Here is a 27,690-nt window from a genome sequence, read left to right on the forward strand (position 1 = left end):
AAATACAAAATAATACTGGATTAAACAAAAATGTTGTTGCTTAGTAAAACAATTCTTCTAATAATTTATTTAATCTGACTCATTTACATCGGCAATTCAGACAGGTATTATACATTTTAAAGTAGAAGACTTTAAACTGATATTGCCAATAATGATGAGTTGCGTCCCTGGGACGACTTTACTAAAAGATAGTTCATTCGATTATAAAACATCAACCTCAACTCAACAATATTCGCCACAAAAAATCATAGCATGTGATCTGTCTTTAAAAAGACAACCAAATGCAACGGTGGCAGTAAAATTCTCGCGCTAGAGATTCCATAGTAAATCACGAGGGAAAACCAGGAAAAAACCTCGTGATGCTATCTCGACATCGTAATATCAACACGCATGGGATAATGAACATAGAGTTCAGTGGAGAGATTCAAGTATAGTACTGAAAGAAACAGATAGTAAAAAGAGAAAAATCAAAGAAGCGGCTCTAATTGGACCGCGTTATGGAAAAGCGCGGATTAAGCGCCAAAATGTAGTTTTGAGATAAATCGGTTTAAAGATTTTAAATTTGTTTTTGGTACTATTTCTAAAATATAGTACTGACATGTTTCATATTTAATAGATTAATGCAAATATAAATAGACTTTTACATGTGTTTTAAATTTTTTAAAAATAATTTAAATTTTAAAAGTTATTCGATCAAATGTCGCCTAATTCGTTAATGATTTTTTAAGATATGCATGACTTAAGATCCGAATACCGGATAAAAAGACATATTTGGCATTTATTCTGATGTTTCAAAATAAAAAATGCGCGTTATAATAATGTTTTATTAAATTTTTCACGTTAATACATATAAACAGTAATATCGTTTACATAGAAAATACACTAAAGACAATTCACTAAGATAAGTCTTCAATATCGAAATCCAATGATCCATTAAAGCCGTCAATGTCATCTTGAATGCCTTCGTTCCCTACGATATTTTCATAGAATTCTTTAGCATCCAATGGAATAAGTTCCAATAATGACATTATGTCATTAAGTTTTGGGATAGAGACAGGTTTTCCATTAGGCCACAAAATTTGAAGTTTGGAGTAATACAAACATTCTGTAGTTCTTTTTGCATTTCTTCTGACTCGTTTACTTATGTCTACTTCTTGAAAATTTCCGCCGTGATTTTTGCTAAAATATATTTTAAACGGATTTTCTTTCGAGAGCAGTATTTCTTTAGTTGGAAGCCAGTTAATCGAGTTCCCATTTGTATCTTTTTTCTATTTACAATATTTTGTAAAATATCGCAAACTTCTTTAAACTCTTCTTTCTGTGCCATTTGAACCGTTAATTTGTTTCGTTTTCGGCAATTTTTCATAACGTTTATATAATCGTCTGGAGTATACAACCGATTTTGGAGCTTTAGTGCTGATTCTATGTTCCCAAATTCGGAGTCATTGGGCATAAAACCGTGTCCTGATACTAGAAAGCGCATCGTTATTTTTTTAAGAAGGTATAAGCTCAAGCACAGATTCTAAAAGCATCACAATTTTAATATTGCGGTTTTGTCCTCCGCAACTGTGAGACCATAATATCAATTCAGTTATTTGAGGTGTTAATTTCTCTTGCAAATATTTTAGTAAAACTGAAGCTACTTCCTGTGGTCCTTTTCCTGCTGTGCCTTCGGCCCAAACATAGCAATAACCTCGCCCAGTTTTTCCTGAATGTATACCGCAGTTATAAAGCCACAGCTGCCTTTTGTAAAATACAATGTTCGTTGGAATGCGTGGTAGAGGTAGGGTTTTTTCCAAATCAAATGTCAGTACCTCCAAATTTTCTTCATTTTTAGCTTTTTGGAGATCTGAATTCATGAGATTTCTAGCCGCTTTTGCTTCATCTTGATCAGTATCTCTCAGTCTCTCAAACTGTTTTTTCTCTTGCTCAGATGTAGAACTTTAAATTTTAACTGCAAAATTATCAGTAGTAATTGTACAAGAGCTCTGAAATTATTGAATTTTTCCCGAGAGACACTTTGACAGTTTTAATTTCACGAGCCGAAGGCGAGTGAAATTATGTCAAAGTGTCACGAGAGCAAAAATTCTATATTAATTTCAGAGGTCGAGTGAAATTTGTTGCGATTATTTCATGAATAAAACTGTTCAAAACCAAAATTTTATTGTAATTTATTTATGTAAGTACCATTAAACACACACTTTTTATAAATATTTGACGATTGAAAGTCATCACTTTTATAATTTTTAAAACATTAATTTTCATTAATGTCACTGAATGTATTTTTTCGTAGCAACGAAGGGCATCTGACGTAATATACTTAACGACGGGAGATTATCAAAAATTATCGATTTAATTTAGATTTCTGTAGCTTTCTATTAGTCAGAATCTCCTATGAATGAAATAATCGCATTTATTGCATGTGTCCTTTTTAAGTCGTTTTCTTTACAAATTAAAATTACCTGACAAAGGATGTCTTTTAATTCGATATCTTGAACGTTAGAAAATATGTTGTGTTTTGTAATAAAGAATTAACCGACTATTCACGGCGCTTGATTCGTTATTACACTTAAAAAATGCGGATTTTTGTTTATGACAATGGATTATATACCATTATTGGCGCTTGATTTGATATTCCAATTTTTGTTGTAAGAGTTTTTAATTCTTTAAAATCAACTTGGCGTTTAATTCGATATTACAAATCCTACTGTGTGATTTTTTAATAAAATAAAAAATGTCGCTTAATACAGGCGTTTAAAAACCGCTTCTTTTTAATTTTTTTACAAAAAACATATTTTTATACATAGATTTGCACCCTAGCTACAAGATAACACTATTACCTCGATTTTGAATTTTTGACGGTTAATCCGTTATTACATAAGGCGGTCCAATTATGCTAAATGAAAACAATTGTGTCGCAAATTCCTCGGTAGAATGCAGTAGGATGTGGTTACCCATAATAAAAGAGGAAGTCAATAGAAAGAAAATACCACGATTAGTAAGTCAGTAACATATCGAGTTAGTACATATTTTATATTTTAATATTATTTATATAATATCTATATATTATTAATATTATTTATAATTTAAAATAGTATATATGTTATAGTCAAAGCCCGAATTTCAGGCATTCCTAGGTTTGACTAGGCAATCCTCAGGTCTGACTGACGGTCTTAGTCAAAGCCCGAAATAAATTACAGTTTCGGCCTTTGACTAGTCAAACCTAGGAGAGACTAAGTTGGTCAGGCAAAGGTCGAAATTTTATTTTATGAAATCGGGGTTTGACTAGGCAAACTCCGATCAGCTATTAAAATGTCGCAATTTGTTAGATTAGGTTTAATAAAACGTCATTGTTTAATTTTAATGTTTATTATTTTTATATTGTCGTAATTAAAATAAAAAAAATAGTGTTTATTCTCACATGTTAAGGCATTATGGTATTTAGAGTTGCACAATACGTTACACCTTTTACAGTTACATAATTTTGAAGAGCATGTCTTATTCCAGTGGCATTTTATAAAGTCTTGTCCTCCAAATTTAGAATATTTTGTACTAATTTTCTTAAGAGACAGCTTAACGTCTTAGTCCTGTCGCCAGGGGGGTACAACGGCCTCCTTTATTCAGATGGACTTACCCAAGTTTTTTTTTGTATTTTGACCCGTAGAAAACGAATTTTTTGGGTAACAGTTGATCCGGATGTCGATAAGTTTGTTATAAACAAAGAACTTGAGGAATTACATAACAGCGATTTCTCGCAAAACAAAACATTTTTTTGTATTTTTTTGGGTCATTCTAAGCAAAATGTTCTTACAAGTTTTTTCGTAGGATGCATATTTTTCGAGATAAACACGGTTGAACTTTAAAATAATCGAAAATTTGCAATTTTTGAACCCGAATAACTTTTGATTAAAAAAGAAAATAGCAATTCTGCTTACCGTATTTGAAAGTTCCAGCCAAATTATATCGGTTTTGATTACTTGCATTGCTAAAAATTTATTTTTTTATTGTTAAATTAAGCTATAAACTTATAGTGTTTCTCGTGGAAATACATGCGTTTTAACGCATGCTACGTAGAAATAGCCTCGCTTGCACTTTTACCTGCTCTACCTACTCGTTCGATTTTAAATGGGAGATCATTGAAAACATCACTCAAACACTATGTGTTTATAGCTTTGATTAACAGTAAAAAAATAAATTTTTAGCAATGCAACTAATCAAAACCGATATAATTTGACTTGAACTTTCAAATCCGATAAGCAGAATTGCTATTTTCTTTTTTAACCAAAGTTATTCGGGTTCAAAAATTGCAATTATTCGGTTTTTTTAAGTTCAACTGCATTTATCTCGAAAACTATGCATCCTACGAAAAAATTTGTAAATACATTTTTTGCTTAGAATTACTCAAAGAATACAAAAAAAAATGTTTTGTTTTGCGAGAAATAGCTGTTATGTAATTCCTCAAGTTCTTTGCTTATAATAACCTTATCGACATACGGATCAACTGTTACCCAAAAAATTCGTGTTCTACGGGTGAAAATACATAAAAAAAAAACTTGGGTAAGTCCATCTGAATAAAGGAGGCCGTTGTACCCCCCCCCTGGTGACAGGACTATCTGGAACATCTTCGAATTTAAAAAAATTCTCTTTGCATTCTCTTATTTGAGTTCTTGAAAAAAGTGTATTCATTGTTCGGTATTTCGTACCAACTCTATATAAACCATCAATTGTTTTATCTTGTATGATACCCAAAATATTTTAAGCAACTCCTTTGGCTCTATCAAAGGTGGGGATAGATATTGTTACAGTTTTTTCGATCGAAATTGGAGGAATTTTTTTCACTTAATTATTTCATAGAATAAGCCTGGGATGAAGACCTTCGCGTTATTGGACCTTTTCTGTCTGGCACAACGCATGCATGTAACTTTTCTTTCCAAACCTTTATATTATGCACCAAGTGTGATGTCAGCGCACACAACATGCACAACCTGATTACAAATTATGCACGTATGTGCGTCAGAGCTCTCTTTTTGGTAAATACAACAAACCACATCTATAGAAGTAATCTGAATTGTTTGACAACTTTCTTCCTCTCCTAGAGACGACGGTCCAGGGGCTCCGTTAGTATTATGGTGATCCTTAGTTTTTTTCTCTAATTGCACAGTCTTCTTTCACAGTTGACGATGACATTCCCATTCCATCTGTTTCTGCCAAAATAAAATTCATATACTTAATCAAACCAAATTACGTGTAAATAATAATCAAACTCAGTTCTCTCAACTCAGACGCATTTTGACAGATTCAGAGTAGGAAACGTACAACACACAATTTCCTACCTCACAATATTAACAGCTCAAATAAAGGAAAGACGATTGAAGGTTTTTATGCCCTGGCTCATGCTATGAAACAATTAAGTGAAAAAAAATGCTTCAATTTCGATCGGAAATACTGTAACAATACCTAACCCCAGTTGTGATAGAGCCAAAGGAGATGCTAGAAATAGTTTGGGTATCATCGTATCATACAAGATCAAACAATTGACGGTTTATATCGAGTTGGTACTAAATACGGAACAATAAACACACTTTTTTCAAGAACTCAAATAAGAGAATTTTCTTAATTTTGAAGATGTTCCAGATGTTAAGCTGTCTCTAAGAGAAATTAGTACAAACCATTCTAAATTTGGAGGACAAAGCTTTATAAAATGCCACTGCAATAAGAAATGCTCGTCAAAATTATATAAGTGTAAAAGGTGTAACGTATTGTGCAACTCTTTAATGCCATAATGCCTCAACATGTGAAAATAAACACTTTTTTTTTTATTTTAATTACGACAATATAAAAATAATAAACTTTAAAATTAAAAAAATACGTTTTATTAAACCCAGTCTAACAAATTACGACATTTTAATAGCTGATCGGAGTTTGACTAGTCAAACTCCGATTTCATAACATTAAATTTCGACCTTTGCCTGACCAACTTAGTATCTCCTAGGTTTGACTAGTCAAAGGCCGAAACTGTAATTTATTTCGGGCTTTGACTAAGACCGTCAGTCAGACTTGAGGATTGCCTAGTTAAACCTAGGAGTGCCTGAAATTCGGGCTTTGACTATAACATATACATATTATATTAAAGTCAGAATTTGGTATTAGTTTTGAGAGTAAACTAAATGTAAGCCCAAATACTTACGATGACGGGATAGTATCACGAGGTTTTTTCCTGGTTTTCCCTCGTGATTTGCTATGGAATCTCTAGCGCGAGAATTTTACTGCCACCGTTGCATTTGGTTGTCTTTTTAAAGACATGATTTTTTGTGGCGGATATTCTTGAGTTAAGGTTGATTTCATGTAATCGAATGAACTATCTTTTAGTAAAGTCGTTCCAGGAACGCAACTCACTAATATTGGCAATATCATTTCAAAGTCTTCTACTTTAAAATGTATAATACCTGTCTGAATTGCCGATATAAATGTTAATCTAGTATTATTTTGGATTTTGACAACGACACCCGACTTGGGCGTCGAAACGTTAATAAAATCATTTTTTTTTTGTAAAATTGTGGCTTATTTTCCATTGAAAATAGATGATTATAAAAATGCCACAAGAAAATAGCTTCAGAACAACATTAACAAAGATGGAATTCCTAAGGAGAAGCTGCAGAGTAACAAGAAGAGATGTGTAAAAGAAGGAAGAGAGGCAGACCCCGAAGATCTTTTGTAGATGAAGTGAATGAAGCAATGTTCATATTATTTTTAAATGTCATGTAATATCATACACGTTGTGTTATTTTTTACATCATCGTTTTTTTTCTAACCGATTTCCGGAAGTGGAATTTTCAAAAATATATGATTTGAATTACACACATTGTGGACTATTTCTAAAAAATTAGTATATTATATTATTTAAAACAAACAGTTCTATTGGAGACCAGTCCTGCATCGATAACTATAATGTTGTATTCAATGTGGGCTCCGAATATTTTTAATATTAACAAAGTTTAATATAAGTTATAAACTGTGAATCTCAGTGATATATTGAAATAAACTGTAAGTGTACAAACTCTTTACATACATAATATCCAGTTAAATTAGCATTAAAGTCAGCAAATTGCAATTATTTTTTATTGTTGTCAATAAACAAATCCAGTTTTACCAGCAAAATAACCGCTTTTAGTAAAGACCGATATACCTGTTTTAGCAGGTGTACAGGGTCGGACTTACTTTTCACTTAACGTTTATCGAAATGAATTCAAACATGGAATCACACAACAGTTCTACAATACAAGACCATCAAAGTCAAATAAACGCATCACAGTCATACTCTTTGGCAGCGTCGAGAGTGCAATTTCCTTTAAAGTTCCAAGCAATTATCTTTAGTGCCTTAGAAAACACCAAACTTCAAGACTACCTTATCCCACTTGGAAATATAATTCAACCGAAAAATATAATCTTCTCTTCTAGATTATCTAATAATCGCATATGTATGTATTTATCAAATAAAAAAATAGTAGATGATTTTATGAATAATCATGATCAAATAGAAATACAAGGTGAAATTGTCAGATCAAGAAGGTTAGTTACACCAGCGGAACGACTTGTGCTCTCCGGCGTATGTCCTTCAATACCGCACGAATTGCTAATTAATGAGCTACAAAAAATCGGCATAGTTCCTGTCTCCCCCATGACATTCCTCAAAATTAGTGCTTCTATGCCTGAGTACAATCACATCCCTAGTTTTCGAAGACAAATCTATATCAGTTCTCACAGTCTAACACTACCAGATTCATTTACTCTTGTTTTTGACAACACGATATATAGAATATTCATTTCTTAAGACAGTTTAGTTTGCTTTAGATGCAAAAAGCCAGATCACATTGCATCATAGTGCTCCGAACCACTAGCTCAACTAAACCGCAACCAAAACAATGAAGCATCGGTATCCAGCGCAACAAATATATCTTCGCAAGCACCCAATGATACAAACCCTTTTCAGTGTGAACAAATGTCTATTTCTAATGTCCCGGAGATACCGAACAAAGTAGATGCATCAAATAAGGACAGTCACATAAATAATCAACCAAAACGTAACTTTGATGACATTCTTTTACCTGAAGCAGATCTTCAAAAGAACGTAACATTTTTCCACCACCTAAAGTCCAAGCAAAATCTAAAAAAGCTAAAATTAGTTCAGCAAGCACTTCTGAACGCTCATTTTCTCTCTTACTTGACCCTGCCAAAAACTTCATAGAAAATCACCATCTACCTTTCCCTCTAAACTTTGATCAACTTAACATGCTCCTAACGAATATCACGGGATCAACAGATCCTATAGACACGATTCAAGAATATACCACAGACCTATCAGCCTTGACCGATATGTTCTCTGAAGTTTACCTCAATTTAATGGAGAGGTCTATAAAACGCAAATTCACGTCCTTAAGGAAAAACATTTATAAACACCTTGGTAGTGAGGCATCGGACTGGGAAAGTGGCACATCTCAATTAAGTCAACATTAAGATTCAAGTTTCTACTTCAAAAGAATATTGATGGATTTTTCCATCGCCTTGCTATGCTCCAACGTCTTTCTCTAAATTCCAGCATCTATACTGCAGAGCTCTTTGGTTTGTTTAAAGCCATCAAACGTGTAAATATTAAAAACCTCCCTTGTTATCTAGTCCTTTCTGACTCTATTAGCATAGTTAAAGCTATGCAAAATATATACCATAAACACCCCATTGAGAAAAGAATCAAGGCCGAACTAATGGAAGCTCAAGAAAGTTTCAGAAGAATGCACTTCCTGTGGATACCATCCCACGTAGGCATAGAAGGAAATATAAACAAGCAGAATACTATAGTGCGCGTAACGTTATCACTAATGATGTATCAGAAAGAGAGTGTCGGAGTGTCGCTAGCGATCTGAAAGTTCATTCCAAAAATAAAGTGTTAGTGCGTGGAATCCAATTATTGCTCCAAAGGTTTAATTGTTTACAGATTGTAATTAGTTTTTACCAATTTTTGATTTAATATTGTTAGAAATATTACAGAAACGTCGCTAATAACCTTCGGGTGGATGCGACTTTGTCTTTTTTAAATAAAAAAAAACAGTTCTATTGAGGTTAAATTTTCAAGATAAACTAATAAATTTAATAAAAATTTATGGAGTTATGCCATCGTTTCAGTTTTTACTATCTCTGCCACAATACATATCCGAACGAAAACAACAGATCGAGCAACGTATTTCATTTATTTTTGTATCAAAGATGGATTTCTCATAGGGGCCCAAAACAGGTATTACCTCTAAATCTTTTAACCCCATATAATTGTATCACGGCCTGCTTAGTCCTCGGAGGGATGCCCGATGTGGAAAACTGAGGAAAAGCTGGAAAATCTCATAGATATCTGACATTCAATTAGGAACTGATGAGTCAGCACAAACATATAAATAGAATATATGAATGTGCTGTGCAGCTGGAGATGTGTTTTATTTTGGATAAGATTTTGGAGTGTTTTTATTAGCAAACACGAGTAAATTAACTAAACATACAATAAACAAAAGGTTATAAAATAATCAATGAGATAGAGTTATACTTGTAATACTTGCAATTATCATACAGTATGTGATATAAATGATAGAAAACATGTATTATTGATTATATTCTGACAAAAAATTGAAAGAGGTGACTCATACATGTAACTTGATCTACCAATGGCACCTATGTACGCCGTTTCTCTCGCTTGGCGGCGCTAGTGTAGTTGGAGTTCAACGTTTTGACTATTCGTGAATATTGTATATGGTGTTTTTTATTACGATTTAATAAATAATAAATTATGGCAGAAATATACTGATCTTGGAGACTGTTTGTGCGTTGAAAAACGAATTGAGAAGGAATGCAAGAGTTACTGGAAAAAGGAAGCCCTTATCGAATGATAAACTATATTAATCATCGTCTCAATGTTTTATTTCTATAGCTCAGAAGAGGGTATTTATTTAATATTGACTCGCTCCCCACACGAGTCTGACATCTGTGAATAATATGATATGTGCGATCTGCCTTACTTTTTTATCAATTTAAAATTCACAATTAAGTGCGCTCAGCATTAATTTTTGTGTTTATCTCATTTAAAAATGTGATATTTTCAAAATATGGCCGCCATGACAGTTGCGCATTTGGTGTAAATTTGGTTTAAGTATGGGTTGAGCGCAGTCGATTGTGCAATGTTGTCTTGTTTAAAAAAAATTATAATTCCTATTGGAAATATCGAATGTGTTAATTTAATTAAGTACAATCATTTGGGTGTTTGTCTACGTGAAAAGCGACTAAATTTAAGATGAAATTAGAAAAATTTAGGGTTAGGTTTGATCAGGTTATGTTTTAGTCACTAAAGAATATTTGAATGGTACCTAATAGGTCACTTTAATTTTCAATTATTAACTTGTTTATATTATTTTCGATTAGGTTAGGTTTGATCAGGATATGTTTTAGTCATTTTAAAGCATATTTTAAAGATAATATGTCACTAAAATTCAATTATTAACTTTTTTATATTATTTTCGATGACGCTAGGTTAGGTTTGGTCAGGTTATGTTTTAGTCCCTAGAAAATATTGAGAACTTGAGAATTATTTAAAATTATTATTTCACATTTTTCTATACATATTATTATTATCGCTTCAAATATAAATTTTTTTATATGTTCACTCCATAAAAAGCGATTGTAGATGTGGCAACAGTGTGAATGTATATAAAATTGCATATATCTGAATCCTTGCGTTTATAATAAATTTTGATCTGAATTTTATAGTGAAGTATTCTATTTTTTATAGTCGAATCTAGGGGCAATACGTAATCTGTTTGAACAAAATGTTTATTGCAGATACGTGCGTTTATAGTCGGCACATATTTATCCCTTCTTATTGCTACAATCCATTTTTTTCTCTTCAGAATATCTTTGAGAGACCTGTGTCCTGATGTTCTCGATAAGCACAAATGCATAGCACAACATTAAGGGATTTTATTTTCTCGAGTTTAATTCAAACAGCGAAACAAATATGCAATATTTACTTGAAAATAGATTTATTTGAAGTGTTGACGTAAGTTGACGTGACCTCCAACTACACGAGCGCCACCTACGTTGAGCTTTCCAGATTAGCTGCCAAAATCAAAATAATATCGATTCTCAATGAAAAATAAAATGGACCAAAAATTAAGACCAAATCAAGCTGGCTCCCTAGCAAATAAGTCATGTCATTGTACAGACCCAGATCTGCATGCTCAGAATGATCATCGAGCCAGTGGAATGGCAAAGTCAACTATATCTAAACTTCATTGATTTTAGGAAGACGTTCGATATCCTACAGAGAAAAAAATTCTGGAAAATAGTAGAAAGTTATGGGATAGATACCAGACAAATTCTTAAGAATGATAAAGTTGTGAAAACACCACAGCAAAAGTATTACACGACGGGAATTTAATACAACCAATCGATATTAACAACGGTATAAAACAGAGTTGTATACTGTATCCCACTCTGTTTATTATTGTCATGGACTGGCTCATGAGAAAAGGCAGCAAGGTAAAACTGGAATACACTGGAATACCTTTGAACAATCATAAGATCTTGAATACGCAGATGATGTATGCCTAAAAAACAATAAAAACGGTCGAATCCATCAATTAATAAAAAAAGAATAAAAAAGATCAAGAAAAAGAAATAAATATTAAAAAATAATAAATCAAAAACGAAAAAAAAATACAAAAAAAATAACAAAAAAAAACAAAAAAAAATCATAAAGAAGACCTAAATCTCCGAGGTGTTGAATCGGGTTTAGGTCTTAACGCTGAAAAAAAAAATAATAATATTTTAATATCCATTAGTTGTTTAGTGTAACTATTTAGTAATAGTCTTTAATATTAGTATGTATTTTTAATGTAATGTATGTAATATATGAATGTATTTATTAAAATATAATGTATATCAGTTAAAATTAGGAAATTGTGTCCATGAAAAAGATAATAAAAAAAATTGAGCTGGCCAATTGGTTCAAACCAAGGTCATACATCTAAACACACACACAGATACACACAATGCCAAATATTATAAGTATCATTGTTGGAAGTAATTTAAATAATATACATGGGGGGGGGGGGTAGGGCGTGATTTTCAGCATTGGAACCCAGACTTAAAAAAGGTACCTATAGGTGATTCTGAAGCTATTTTTTATTAAAAATTAACAACAATTTCAGTTTAAAATAGTTTGTTTTGACATGCTTGTTTGTTTCGATTTCCACTTGGGAAACCATTCTCAATTTTGAAAACGATTTACATTTCTAGTTAAACACATAGCCAAATCGCTGTCTCCGAACGTCAATAGAGATAAACTTTTAAAGTGTAGTTCTATGTTATTAATCCAGTCTGGAAATGTTAAAATTAAACAAAAATTTTCATCGAAAAGTTCGCAAGAAGTTGTAATAAAGCCGACAAATAAGTAAAGTAGTATTCGGGAAGCGGCCCTTAGAGATATTCTTTCGGGATAAGGAGAAAAAGAACCCAGGTGTTCCCAGAGACTCGGGTATTATTTTTAGAAAATGAACTAAAGTGGATAAATCCAAGTTTTGCTTGGTTTCCCATTCCTGGAAAATTTCCAGGCGAGTTAAGAGCGTTGCCGGAGATTATTTGGTTATACTCGTATTATTTTAGTCCGTACTTTGTATATACATCCCGGTCTATCCCGTTTTCCCGGTTTAAAGTGCAAGAAGAAATATTGCATGCAATTTAGAATCGAGTTCTGGAACTAAGAATGCTGTTTTAGTTGTAAATTATTTGAAAAATTAAATAGAGCTACATATCGGCTCCCTAGAGCTACTAAAGTAAATTCCATAAACTCACTTTAAGTTACTTAGAAAACTTTTTCATATCGAGCTGTGTTGCTATTAGTCTAAGAGCTAGTGAACCCTCCGACTAACGGTCCTCCTGTAAGGCTAGAAATTTTTCTAGTGATAATTCATAGCACACCAAGGCTAAAAACCATGACCTGGCAGGCCTCAGCGGTGCACGTGTATCTACCAGGTGAATCGAAAAGTGCAAATTTAGGGGGTAAAATAAACTTTCTCCTGTAAGGTTTAAATTTAAGTATGTGTTTGAGTAACTCATTCAGAAGAAATGTGTACAATGACAGGCGATTCTGAAAAGCATAAGACCTTGCCAGGCGAGGGGAAAGATTAGGGGTTTTTCCTAAAATTATTCTTTTTGCATCGAAAAAAATTTTTTTTGATTTTTTGAACCATTCCAAACAGAAAACGTTTTTATTGATTTTTCTCTTAAGTTAATAGTTTTTGTTATATGTACAAGCGATTGAAAATTTTGAAAATTGCGAAATCGGCCATATTTAACCCTAAATCGGACATTTATCTACAAATTTCAATGTTGCCAAGATACGTAGATATTCTTTAAACATTGATTGATGAAATCCCGAAGAGTTTTTTGCAATAAAATATCGAAAACCCCTTTGTTTTTTTAATTGCTAATCAAGCAGGTGCGACACTGTAGTATAAGTGAGGACGTTTGAGTTTGCATAAATTCATTATCTCAAGAATGGGCAAATTTCAAGAGAAATCCTCAGATAGGTCGATTTTTATTTTTAAATTAGGACTTTTTGGCGTATATATAATACTAGTGACGTCATCCATCTGAGCGTGATGACGTAATCGATGATTTTTTTAAATGAGAGTAGGGGTTGTGTGATAGCTCATTTGAAAGGTTATTGAATTTTCTGTTCACTAATATAAACATTAACATAATTATTTATACAGGGTGTACAAAAAATTTTTTTTATTAAATTAACTTTGATTAAAATTGACAAATAGAAAAAAAAATTTTTTGTACACCCTGTATCAATAATTATGTTAATGTTTATATTACTGAATAGAGAATTAAATAACCTTTCAAATGAGCTATCACACAACCCCTACTCTTATTTAAAAAGTCATCGATTACGTCATCGCGCCCAGATGGATGACGTTACTAGTATTATATATATGCCAAAAAGTCCTAATTTAAAAATAAAAATCGACATGTCTGAGGATTTCTCTTGAAATTTGCCCATTCTGGAGATAATGAATGTATGCAAAGTCAAACGTCCTCACTTCTACTACAGTGTCGCACACGCTTGATTAGCAATTAAAAAAACAAAGAGGTTTTCGATATTTTTTTGCAAAAAACTCTTCGTGATTTCATCAATCAATGTTTAAAGAATATCTACGTACCTTGGCAACATTAAAATTTTTAGATAAATATCCGATTTAGGGTTAAAAATGGCCTATTTCTCAATTTTCAAAATTTTCAATCGCTCATATAACAAAAACTATTAACTTATAAGAAAAATCACTAAAGACGTCTTCTGTTTGAAATGATTCAAAAAATCTAAAAAAATTGTTCGATGCAAAAAGAATAATTTTAGGAAAAACCCCTAATCTTTCCCCTCGCCTGGCAAGGTCTTATGCTCTTCAGAATCGCCTGTCATTGTAAACATTTCTTCTGAATGACTTACTCAAACACATACTTAAATTTAAACCTTACAGGAGAAAGTTTATTTTACCCCCTAAATTTGCACTTTTCGATTCACCTGGTAGATACACGTGCACCGCTGAGGCCTGCCAGGTCACGGTTTTTAGCCTTGGTGTGCTATGAATTATCACTAGAAAAATTTTTAGCCTTACAGGACGACCGTTAGTCGAAGGGTTCACTAGCTCTTAGACTAATATGAGTGTATAAGTATTTTAAATTTATCATAACATGTCCACTTTTTCAGTCGTTTTTACCACTCTTTTTTCTTTAAATAATACTTTCTCTTTTGCTCTTTTTGATACATTATTACATTAAACGTAAATTTTAATGTTTTTATTAATACCATTAACAATCAACTCAGGATAAAACTTACGTCTATAGATACTCTTTTTTTTAAGATTACAAAAATGTTTACCAATTATTAGCCCGATCAGGGAACGCAAAATTTTACGAAAACCTCCAAAAAAATAAAGGAAGGATGAAAATTTGGAAATAGGTACCTAGTTGAAATTGTTTACAAAAATTGGAAAATACGGGGTAAAAAATTTTTCCTCGGGGGTGAAAAAATATACGTTCAAAATAAGTCAGGAATTGGATAAAATGACTAATTCTAAGTAACTTTTGTTCTATAGAGTTTTTTTACTCAATAGTTCAAATAGGTCAAAAGTCAATACTTTTCGAGTTATTTGCGAGTGAATGTGTTAATTTTTAACCAAAAAAAAATTTTTTTGGACGGTTTTTCGGAGATAACTCAAAAGTAAGTATTTTAGCGAGAATAATATTCTTAGTAAAAATATAGCTTTTAAAAAATTGAAAAAAATGGTGTATGCGTGAGGTCTGCAGACTCAGTAGAAGCAGAGTTGCAGCTAATGAAATGTAGGTTCTTCTTCGTCAAATTCCAAATCGAATATTTCAATGTGAAATAACCAAAAAACGGAGCACTTTTCGGAAAAAATTCATTACAACTTTTTTAAAGTATTTAAAAAAAGGTTTATTTTTGTTTTTTAAAAAAACTTCTAACATTAAAAGTAAGTGAGTTACGCTCAAAATATTGTTGGTCTCTTTTATTTTTTGGTAAAAAAATGGCGAAAATCACCCCTTCATTAGCTTCTCAAATAAAATTAATCGTTACCGCTTTACAAGTTACTTTACTTATAGGCTATTGATTATGTACTATAGAAAGGAACTACAACGTTAACGGGGTTTTATTACTTCATATAGTAAATGAATCTCTATATATGAAAAAACCGCGGAGTGCTACCATTTAAAGGGGTGCGTTTTTGAGAAATGGGTGAATTAGTCCCTGGGCACAGGTTACATTAGGGTGAGTTCTATGCACTTTTGGTACAAACACGTCTACATAAAAATTGTACCTGGTTAAATTTCCTATCTAAATATAACTTTTTAAAGTCAAAGATACTTTTTTTTACAAAAATATATTCAAAAGAAAAAGCCCAAAGAAACCCAAAAGAAAGAAATTTTGTTTTTTGTCCCATAACTTTTGTCCACGGGGATATAGGTATAGACATTGCTTCACAGAACAAAAACTTACATATTTTCTCTTTAAAATGATGCTTAGTAGAGGTCGTTAGGATTTACAGTTTTCGCAATATGATTTTTCAAAGTTCGCCACTCACAGCAATTTTGGGCAATTTTCCTTGTTATTTCGCAAATATTTTTCTGTAACTTTTTTCTACGCAACTTTAGGCAGATGCAATGGTACATGTAAGAGGAATAGAAATCAATTACCTTTAAAATGTTCTACTGTATAATGTTGTACGACTTCTTTTAAAGAGGTTATCTTTTTCAAGATTTTATACTTTTAACAAGTTTTTATATTTTTTACGATTATTTTTTAAATTTCCCATTATAACTTTTTTTCTTCTACATTTAGGTATATATTATATAATAAAAAGGAAAGCTTATTCTGTTTACTTTAAAATGGTGTATTATAAAAAATTCTAGGATTATTTTTGAATAAGATATGCTTTTTCAAAAAGTAATAAGTACTTGCAACGATTTTTGATTTTAGGATTATTTTTTAAATTTCTCCTTATAACTTTTTTATGTGATTGTGTGTTATGATTGAATCTTATTTTTTATAGGTAATACTTTGGATCCACTTGACTCGGCCAGGCAAACTTCAAAATATTGATTAATTCCAATATTTACTGTCATAGTTCCTGCACCACAAGCTTTGCTTGAAAAAATAGCATGTAAATGTACCAAAGGATGTACAAAAAACTGCGGTTGTAGGAAGATAGGAATTAGTTTTTAAATATTCTTAGTGTATGGGTACTAATTTTGGGACTCTAAGATAACTGAGGTGTCAGAGGAAGATATTGAAGCTAATGCTAACGAAGAGATGGACTTTGATTTTGAAATTTTTTAAATGTCAACGTTTAAATAATTTTAACTAAAGTGATGTTTTCTAAGACTAATGTTTATGTAATTTTTGTAAAAGAAATAATTTTAAATAATACAAGTAAAAAAATATCAAAGAATCACTCGGTTTCCATTATTTAAATATAGATGATACACCATTTTAAAGAACAGAAAGTAAGCCCTCTTTATTCAGCAATATATAGTATATTCATGTACAAGAAAAAAAAAGTTATAATGAGAAATTTAAAAAATAATCCTAAAATCAAAAATCGTTGCAAGTACTTATTACATTTTGAAAAATAATATCTTATTCAAAAATAATCCTCGAATTTTTTGTAATACAAAATTTTAAAGTAAACAAAATAAGCTTTTTTATTATATAATATAATATATACCTAAATGTAGAAGAAAAAAAGTTATAATGAGAAATTTCAAAAATAATCGTAAAAAATGTAAAAAATAATATTTTTTATATTAGGTATTATATATTATATAATATAATATTATATTATATTATATATACTATATATAATATAATATTATATAATATACAATATATCATATAATAATATAATTTTATTTTTATATTATATTATAAAAAATCGTTAAAAGTATAAAATTTTGAAAAACCATAATCTCTTTAAAAAAAGTCGTACAACGTTAGACAGTAGACCATTTTAAAGCTAATTGATTTCTATTTCTATTACGTGTACCATTTCATATACCTAAAGTTACGTGGAAAAAAGTTACAGAACAATATTTGCGAAATTACAAGGAAAATTACCCAAAATTGCTGTGAGTGGCGAACTTTGAAAAATGATATTTCGAAAACTATAAATCCTAATTACCTCTACTATACAACATTTTAAAGAAGAAATATGTAGATTTTTTTTCTGTAAAGCTATGTCTATACCTATATCCTCGTGGACAAAAGTTATGGGACAAAAAACAAAATTTCTTTCTTTTGGGTTTCTTTGTGCTTTTTCTTTTGAATATATTTTTGTAAAAAAAAGTATCAATGACTTTAAAAAGCAATATTTAGATAGGAAATTTAACCAGGGACAATTTTTATGTAGGTATGTTTATACCAAAAGTGCATAGAACTCACCCTAATGTAACCTGTGCCCAGGGACTAATTCACCCATTTCTCTAAAACGCACCCCTTTAAATGGTAGCACTCCGCGGTTTTTTCATATATAGATGTCCATTGACCATATGAAATAATAAAACCCCGTTAGCGTTGTAGTTCCTTTTAGCTATCTTATTTTGAATATAATCAATAGCCTATTATGTATTGTTTATATTATCTATAAGTTTCACTGGTTCAAAGTGCTCAGTTTTGAAAAAAATTGGGTTTAAAATAAAACATTTTTTTTTATTTTGAAAAAAATCGTAATTGTATGTGGAATTAACTTAAAACAAAATTAGGAATACCAAAAATCTCAAAGAGTAATAAAATGTACGTTTTGCTTTTCTGAATATTTTTGATTTTTGTTTTCTTGTTAGACAAAAATTGCTTATGCTATGGCTATTCAAAATTTGCCTAAACTCGTGATTAGTTACTCGTTCAAGCCATTTTAACTACAGCTTTTTCAAAACGAAGCACTTTGAACCGATGAAACTTGCAGATCATATAAATAATACATAGACAAAATAACTTGTGAAGTGGTAATATTAAAATTTATATGTGTTGCTAATTAGGGGGTGATTTTCGCGATTTTTTTACCAAAAAAATAAAAGGGACCAACAATATTTTGAGCGTAATTCACTTACTTTTAATATTACAAGTTTTTTTTTTAAAACAAAAATAAACCTTTTTTAAACACTTTAAAAGAGTTAAAATAAATTTTCCCCTAAAAGTGCTCCGTTTTTGGGTTATTTCATATTGAAATATTCGATTTGGAATTTGACGAAGAAGAACCTACTTTTCATTAGATGCAACTCTGCTTCTACTGGGTCTACAGGCCTCATGTATACACCATTTTTTTCAATTTTTTATGGGCTATATTTTTGCTAAGAATATTTTTTTCGCTAAAATACTTACTTTTTGAGTTATCTCCGAAAATCCGTCCAAAAACATGTTTTATTTTGTTAAACATGAACATATTCACTCGCAATAAACTTGAAAAGTATTGATTTAGTGAAAAAACTCTAGAACTATAGAAGAAAAGTTGTTTAGAATTAGCCATTTTATCCAATTCCGGCCTTATTGTGTATTTTTGTCATCTTCGAGGGGGGGTATTCCCCTCCATTTATGTAAAATGGAGGGGATGTAGAATTGTAAACTTTTTCTTATATAATAATAGACAATTTCAACTACCTACTCCCAAATTTTCATCCTTCTTTTATTTTTTTTTGGGGTCAGATTGTTCTTTGATCGGGCTATATAGAGACATCGCAATAGTTATAGAGGATATTTTTAAAAAAAATTGAAAACGGAAAGACGTTTCATTTTTTGTTTTCTTAGATCAATATGATCAGGTGGTTTATGCTTGGTTCCTCTGCCTTCGGGGCTGATTTATAAACACCAGGACAAAGTTGCGCCCTATCACCTATCATTTGATCAAAACCGTTTGTGGAGGATTGCTGATATTAACAATCACTCGGTCTCTATCTGCGTTGGCCATCCGATTAGCCCCCAGAAACAGAGTGCAGAGTGGCTCGTCTGTTTCTGCGGTAGATGTTACCCGTCTTCTACCAGCTACCAGGTCAAGGAGTTCTGTCACTTCTACATTGGACAACTTTCGTAGATGATCTTCTCAAAAATCTGTCCACAAAAGACTTTTACTGCCTAGGATACGCTAATGACATTTCAACCATCATCAGGGACAAATTTGCGCAGATGGTGTCTGGCAAAATGCAAATACTTTGCCCTAAATATAGCTGCTAACTATACTGGTGTATAGTTAGTAGCTATATTATAACTGGTGTAAACTATTCGATGCATGTAGATAGAGTTACAAGACCTAAAACCTCCGCTGCTGAAAGGAACGGTGATTGCATTTGTCCAAGAAACAAAATCAAAAGAAACAAGCTTTTCTAAGATACAAAAGAGTGAAGACACCGGAGGCAGGAGAAGACTACGTGAGAACCAGGAATAGAGTAAACCAAGAAATAGATAACATCAAAAAAGAACACTGGGAGAAATTTACCAAAGATATGGAATACGACCTCTATGGATCCCAGAAAAAGGTGTGGAAGATGATAAGGAGACAAAAAACAGAAATGAATGAATTTGTACGGATGGATAACATTACGGAAGAACAATTCACTGAGCATTTTGCGAAATTATATGGAGAAGGAGAAGAAGAGAACAGAGAAAGAAACATTAACGAAACTCACGATAGAGTCCTAATATCAAAAGAAGAGCTAAAAGAACGAATAAAAAAATTAAAAAATAGAAAAGCACCCTGGTTCTGATAAGGTAAACAATAAACTGCTAAAATATGGAGGAGGAACATTACTCAAATGGCTCCTAAAAGTCTCATGCTACCGATACTTAAAATGGTAAACTCAAAAAATCCTGAAAATTATAGAGGCATTAGTCTAATGAACAGTACATTAAAATTGTTGACGGCAGTCATAAAAGATAAAATCGAGAAAAAAGTGAACATGGCAGATGAACAACAAGGCTTCCGGAAGAACCGCAGTACAATAGACGCAATTTTTATTATCAGACAAATAGTAGAAAAGTCTATTGAATATGGAAAATCAGCATGCATGCGCTTTGTAGATTTAAAAAGTGCTTTTAACAGGGTGAGGCAAAATTACATCTTACATTTATTACAAGCTGAACAAATAGATCATGAGATAATAAGGCTAATTAATGAAATTAACACGAACAACAAGACCAGAGTTATAATGTCAACAGGAGAAACAGAACGCATAGAACTAAAAAGAAAAAATTCGCCAAGAAGACTCGCTCAGCCCATTGTTATTCAATATGGTGATGAACATATACAGCGGAGACAAGGACCAATACAAGAAAGTATGAAATTATTAAGATCAATAGCGGGCATAACATTAAGAGACAGTCAAAGCAACAGGAGTATACGAGAACGATGCAAAACTCAAAATATTAACAGGTGGATAAAAACAAGAAAAAAACCTGGAGCGAACATTTAAACCGAATGAAACCAGATAGATTAGCGAACATCTGTAAAAACAACAAGCCTTATAGCAGAAGACCCGTTGGAAGGCCACCGAAAAGGTGGAAAGATAATATACATACAGTAAACAACAACTGAAACAGATTATTTTCTTTAAAAAATTATTAAAAGTTAGTTTCTTCGGAGATACCAACGATATGTTGACTGGTTTATTATATCCTATCTATATCCATCTCAGCTATTTACCTGAATTTAAATAATTAACTGGTTTCTCTAATATATAGTAACAAAGTCTTGTATTTGTAGGTGTTGCATTCTATATGTTTATCGTAGACTCTAAAAATACCTCATCCAAAGTTTCATTGAAATTTTATAAAACTCATCACGAGCGAGACAATCGTCATTGTATTTAACAAAACAAATTTTCCATTCTCCCCCTCCCCTGCTACCGCTGTTTTAGTTTAAAATATGGCAGAACATTTCAAAAGGTATTTTTTTGTGAAAACTGCATAATAACTGATGCGTTGTTCTGATACGGCTTGTTTTGCCAATATAATACAAAGTTTACACGTTTCAGTAAAACAGAGGGAAACGAAAACTACTGATAGCGCATATTTCGCGGTATTTTGTAGATTTTTATGGTGGAAATGGGACTCATCAGGAAAATCAGCGGCGCCGAGAGTGACAACGAGCTAAAAAAATAAAAAAACGAATTATGCCCAATATTGTTACGCATTTGGGGGAAAAATCATTTCGTCTACAAATAAATAAGAGCAACTGGTTAAAAGATAAGAGAATACTAGCACTACCTGTATGATATGTTTTTTATGTCGAAGTCACCGTCAAATAAAAAAGAAATTTAAACACAGATATGCTAAATATAAATTTTTTCTTTCTAACTTTCCCAAGACAGACGTCAAAAATGTACTAAAAAGAATAAATGGGAGGAAATAGTTTTACTAAGTCTGGACAAAATGATGATTTTTTGACATTTATCTTAAAAAGTTAATTACTGTGTGTTCTTTTTCTTCTTAATATTATTACTGTTCCCTATAGACCTCATCATACGTCTGGTAATCCTTCGGGATTTTCCTGGATTTAAGAGACTTCTTCGACTTCTCGTAGATAAGACATCCAAGTTGTGATTTATCTCTTGGTTTCACTCTAAATTTCACTCTAAAATTATATATTTCAAGAGTCTTTAGAACATGCAGAGATGGGAATCAAAGTGAATGGGGTATTGATCAACAACATACGATATGCTGATGATGCTGTCTTAATTTGTGACAACATAGCAGATCTTCAACAACTTGTCACTATAATCGGAGAATACAGTAAGCGAATGGGATTAGAGAATAATACCAAAAAGACCAAATTCATGATCATCTCCAGAAACTTGGATACATTTGAAAACTCCACCATAACACTGAATACTAAGTCCATTGAAAGAGTGAGCAAATTTAAATACCTGGGAACGTGGCTTTTTGAAGACTGGGCATCGGACAGGGAAGTAAAATGTCGCATTGAGCAAGCTCGACAAGCTTTCGTAAAATTCAGGACGGTACTGACCTGTTCAGAGTTCGATCTTACACTGAGACTAAGGTTTACTAAATGCTACGTGTCGTCGGTGCTGCTACATGGCATAGAGGGCTGGAAACTCAAAACGAGGGATATAAACAGATTAGAAGCCTTCGAAATGTGGCTTTATCGCCGTATCCTAAAGATGCCATGGAAGGCGAAAGTCACAAATGTAGATGTCCTTAAAAGAGTCAACCAAGAACGCCAGCTTTTCGAAAACATCAAGAGAAGAAAAACGGCGTATTTGGGTCACATCATGCGAAACGAAAAATACCAGTTCCTTCAACTTATAATCCAGGGTAAAATTGAAGGCAAGAGAGGAATAGGACGCAAAATGTCCTGGCTCCGAAACATAAGGCAATGGACAAGGATTAACGATATACAATATCTGATACCCATTGCAAGAAACAGAGAGTTAATGGAAAATATGATCGCTAACATCCATTAGTGGATTTGCATGTGAAGAAGAAGTCACTCTAAGGGTAAGAACAGAACAAGTGGGTCGAGGTGGAGGTGTAGGTCGCGGTGGATGCTACTAGTTAAGTCGCGGTCGATGTCGACAGCACATAGCAAGGAGGTCACCTGCGCTGTCAGTCGAGCTAGAACCACTATCAAGTGAAGTAGTTTAATGAAAGGACATCGCACACATCTTATGGAAAATATAATGTCACTCAAATTCAATAAAATTTATACGAATAGATTCGTTTTAAATTAACGATCAAATCTTATCATTGCGCCAACTCTTAATTATGATTAATTACGGCGCAAAATGCAATTAAAGTTTATCAAAATCATATTTTGGGAGTTCATAAAAATGTCAGATACAATCACTATTACTCAGGGTGCTATTCAAAGCAGCTTAAATCCAGCGGGTCCTAAAAGCGGATTAGAGAAACTACTTATACTTTCCTACTTCTCGCCAAATATTTAATTATTACATAGGCGTTCGTTAAAAATTATCAATGGTGAGTGGTTCGCCTGTTTAAATGTTGTGGAATACTAATCAATTTTTTATTATTTATGTATGGTAAGTATACAGCAGACGATACAGTTATTTTAAGTGATGATATGAATGGATTACAACACCTTTTAAATGCCATTGACAGAGTGGGAAGAGAGTTTGGCCTAAATATAAACTGTTCAAAAACAAAGTACATGGTATTTAGCCGTTTGGCCCATCAAGATTCACGGTTATATGTTGATGGTCATATGATTCAAAGAGTACCCAGTTTTAAATATCTTGGTTGCCATATTACTGAACAACTAGATCCAGATAAAGAGATAAAAAAATGTAGAATCGAGATAGCCCGCACGACATTTTTAAAAATGAGGTCATTCTTCTGTAATGATACCTTGCAACTTCAACTTCGAAAGCGCATGATTAAATGCTACATTTGGTCAGTCCTCTTGTATGGTGTCGAAGCATGGACATTAAAAATATCTACCATTAACCGTTTGGAGGCCTTTGAAATGTGGCTGCACAGACGTATTCTAAAAATACCATGGACGGCTATGCTGACAAATGTGGCAGTCCTTAAGAGAGCAAATGCTACCCGTGAGCTGCTTGATAACATCAAATATAGAAAGATGGCCTATTTTGGACACGTAGTAAGGGGAGACCGGTATAATATTCTTCAACTTATTATGATGGGTAAAATTGAAGGACGCAGAGGAATTGGTAGAAAGCAGGCCTCTTGGTTGAAGAATATCCGGGAGTGGACAGGAATAAAGAAAGCAGAACACCTATTTAGAATAGCTCGAGACAGAGACAGTTTCGCCATGTTAATCGCCAACGTCAAGGGGACTTGATAGGGCACGTTAAGAAGAAGAAGTATACATAAAATCTGTAACTAATTTCGATTAAATAATGCATTCATTAGTGAGTGGTTCGTCTGTGTAAATGTTGTGCAATACTAATCATTTTTTATTATTTATGTATGGTAAGTATACATAAAATCTGTAACTAATTTCGATTAAATAATGCATTTCATTTCCCCACCACCATTGAGGTAAAATTCAAGGCGCGTTTTTTTGCATGGTTTCCCCATTAGGCCTAATCCATATTGTCATTAATTATTAAAAATATATATAAAAAAATTGAAAACCAAGTTGTGGTATTCAAAAAGTCAACAATTACTGATTCAAATGCACGTCTCTATTAGGAGCGTCTAAGACAGAATGTAATAATTGTGTTAATGGATACCTTACATTTGCGTCATGCCTTGCATACCCTAGATACCATAATACACTTGCAACATGAGCACAGCTTCCAACAGTTCGTGCACCAGTTTTGCAAGTGCAGTAGTAGCCGTCGATTAGTATATTGTCACCGTCATTTTCTAGATGGAGTGGTTGAAAAGCTATCCATAATTGATGTTTAGTCGCCTGACGAAATCTAGAGTAAACACGAGCTCTAAGAAGACCCTGTTCTTCTAAAAGTGCTTGAAATGTAAAATGTTCAATGTTTTCTCTCGGTAATTTATCTTGAATGTAACTAGGTGCAAGTTTTACTTGGTAGATTCCAATAGTCAAATCTCTAATCTGTTGTAACGACAAAATGGGAAATTCTGGTTAAATAAGTTCATCTAAATTCACCCATGCATCGTCTTGAATACGTTTCAAGTCCAAAAGGTCAACTTCAACACGAGCTTTTACGACATTTTCATATGCAGCCAATTCCTGCATTGTTTCTGCCAATTCTGCAGTTGCTCCTTGCATTTGAATAGGTGGAAAATATTTATTAATTAAACTGCACCCAATTTTTAAAAACATTCTAATATTAGGCACATGATGGACCGGTATTAATCCACAAAACAATTTAAAAATACTTTTTAAATGTCCATTCCGAGCTTCAACTATCCATATTGTTTTAGTAATTAATCGCGCTTTATTAGCATTTTCAGTAGACAACTGTCTTTGTCCTCTTGGTAGAAGTGGTGGCATATGACATTCTAGGCCTAAATAATTTAATAAATGAATAGAATCACGATAGCCTCTATCTACAATTACAATATCATTTGGTTGCAGCCAGTTACGCAAGTTATTTACTTCGTCTTGTTCCTCATCTTCAAGGTGATGTTGTAAAATTGCAGCATCGTTATTTCTTGAATCAGAAAAATAGGGGCCTTGTACGTCCAAAATATATCCGTCAGGTCCGACTATTAAAACAGGTTTGATTAAATGATAACCCTTATGTAGATAGTAAGTTTGGCGAAGACTTCGAAAATTAGACGATTTGGGAATTTTGAGATAGGTTCCATCTATGTAAATAATGGCTTGAGGATTGTCAGGATTCGGATTGTACAAAGAGTTAGCAAAATCTGTAACATGGGTTCTAATAAGTTCTTGGCGACCAATTGCTTCTAAACCCAGATTTTCTCTAACAAATCGTTGACAAAGACTTGTACGTACTGCAGTTACTGTCAGACTAACGTTGGATCTGCTAGAATATGAGCACAAAACTTTTAATAAATCATCACTTAAATTGTATTTTAATTTCATAAGAAATGTAACTAAATCCTTTTTAGTAATAACTCTAGTTCTATCATAAACTACGACCTCATCGCAATAAGTATAAAGATCTTGAAAATTATTTTTGCTTAAGTTTGTCAATGCTTTGAAGTCGTCCTCTTGAATACCCGTGTCTGTCTCGAAACGATTAGTAGTATTTTCAATTGCTGTCAGACGTAACGCTTGAAACCACTCTGAAACTTCTTTCGGACTTAAGTTAACATTACGCATATTACCACGCAAATTCTCTATTATATTATGATCTAGCATACTGTCATCATTTATCTGATCACTGCAACATAAAGCACCCTTTCCTACAAAAATCTCTCGTTTCATGTAGATATCTTCTCTAGCTTCTAATGACAAACGTTCAAGATTTCTAGCTCTATCACATACAAAACATAAATTATTTCTTTGTAATACACACTTGAATCTACAAGCATTCACATTATCATCATTACCCAATTTTTTCAATGATGTATCTGTAGCAGTTTATGTGAATCACAATCCCAATATCAAAATTGGCTTCCGGTAGATTGTTGTTCATGCGGCGACCCAATGCAATCTCCTGAAATCTTGGTGGAAGATTATCTAAGTTCTCAACTCGACGAAAACCTCTAGCACGAACGCGAACATCACAAATATAACACTGCATTTTCACTAATTAAAATAGTTAATAGTAGAACAACAGTTCGACAAAAACTAACCATTTGGCGGAACGTAACGACCCTTTATAATAATTACTAGTTTACAATAATTACCAGATAAAGTTGACTAGTGACAAAAACTTTTGATTCTTTCTAAAGCAAACGATTTGCCTAATTTTCTTTTAATTGATCGATAATGTTAAAACACAGTAGAATGCAATTTAAGTCGTAATTCAATAGTGTTAATTAAATAAAATTCTGTTAAATTCTCATTAGTGCGTTAAATACCCTTGTTTTACGGTGCGTCACTGTAAGTGCGTTGTCATTTATGATTTACAAGGTAAGAGGCTTAATAATCTTAGAAGATTTATGAACTCCCGATAATTTGGATATCTTAAAATATTTTTTCTCTCTCTAACTTATGTACCTACCCATTTGATTTCAGATTAATTTATATCAATTCCTGCTCTTATTACTGAAAATTCAGAGTTGGCGCAATGATAATAAGTGACCGTTACATGGAAACGAATCTATTCATGTAAGTTTTATTGAATTTGAGTGACATTATATTTTCCATAAGATGTGTGCGATGTCCTTTAAATAACAAAAAGACTATGCTTTTGAGATGTTGTGTCAGTCAAGTGATGATAGTGATGAAATGTCAGCTGTATATAATCAGATCCTCCTTCATATTTCAAAAATTTACTGAATTTATTAACTTTAGAAATTCAAAAATAAACTGAATACAAAAAAGGGATTATATAAAAAGTATCAACTCAGATAGCGCAGGTAATGACAACTTGTAGGAAAATAGGGATGGAATATAAGGAGGTGTCATGAAAGAAGAAATGGAAGTCATAGTAAAAGATAGATAGACTAGATATGTAAACGTAAATAAC

At 32.3% G+C, this 27,690-nt stretch overlaps 1 protein-coding gene across 1 annotated transcript; it reads right to left on the reverse strand.

Moving 5' to 3' along the window:
• Positions 1–1,493: 1,493 nt before the first annotated feature.
• On the reverse strand, positions 1,494–26,799 carry LOC126885834 (uncharacterized). Its single transcript, XM_050652588.1, has 4 exons — positions 26,606–26,799; positions 25,230–26,529; positions 24,838–25,175; positions 1,494–1,941 (listed from the first exon to the last, which is right to left on the reverse strand). The coding sequence occupies exons 1-4, from the start codon at positions 26,797–26,799 to the stop codon at positions 1,494–1,496; spliced, it is 2,280 nt and encodes a 759-aa protein (XP_050508545.1).
• Between the last annotated feature and the right edge of the window lie 891 nt (positions 26,800–27,690).

The sequence above is a fragment of the Diabrotica virgifera genome, chromosome 6, assembly GCF_917563875.1.
Source record: "Diabrotica virgifera virgifera chromosome 6, PGI_DIABVI_V3a".
NCBI classification, from domain to species: Eukaryota; Metazoa; Arthropoda; class Insecta; order Coleoptera; family Chrysomelidae; genus Diabrotica; species Diabrotica virgifera.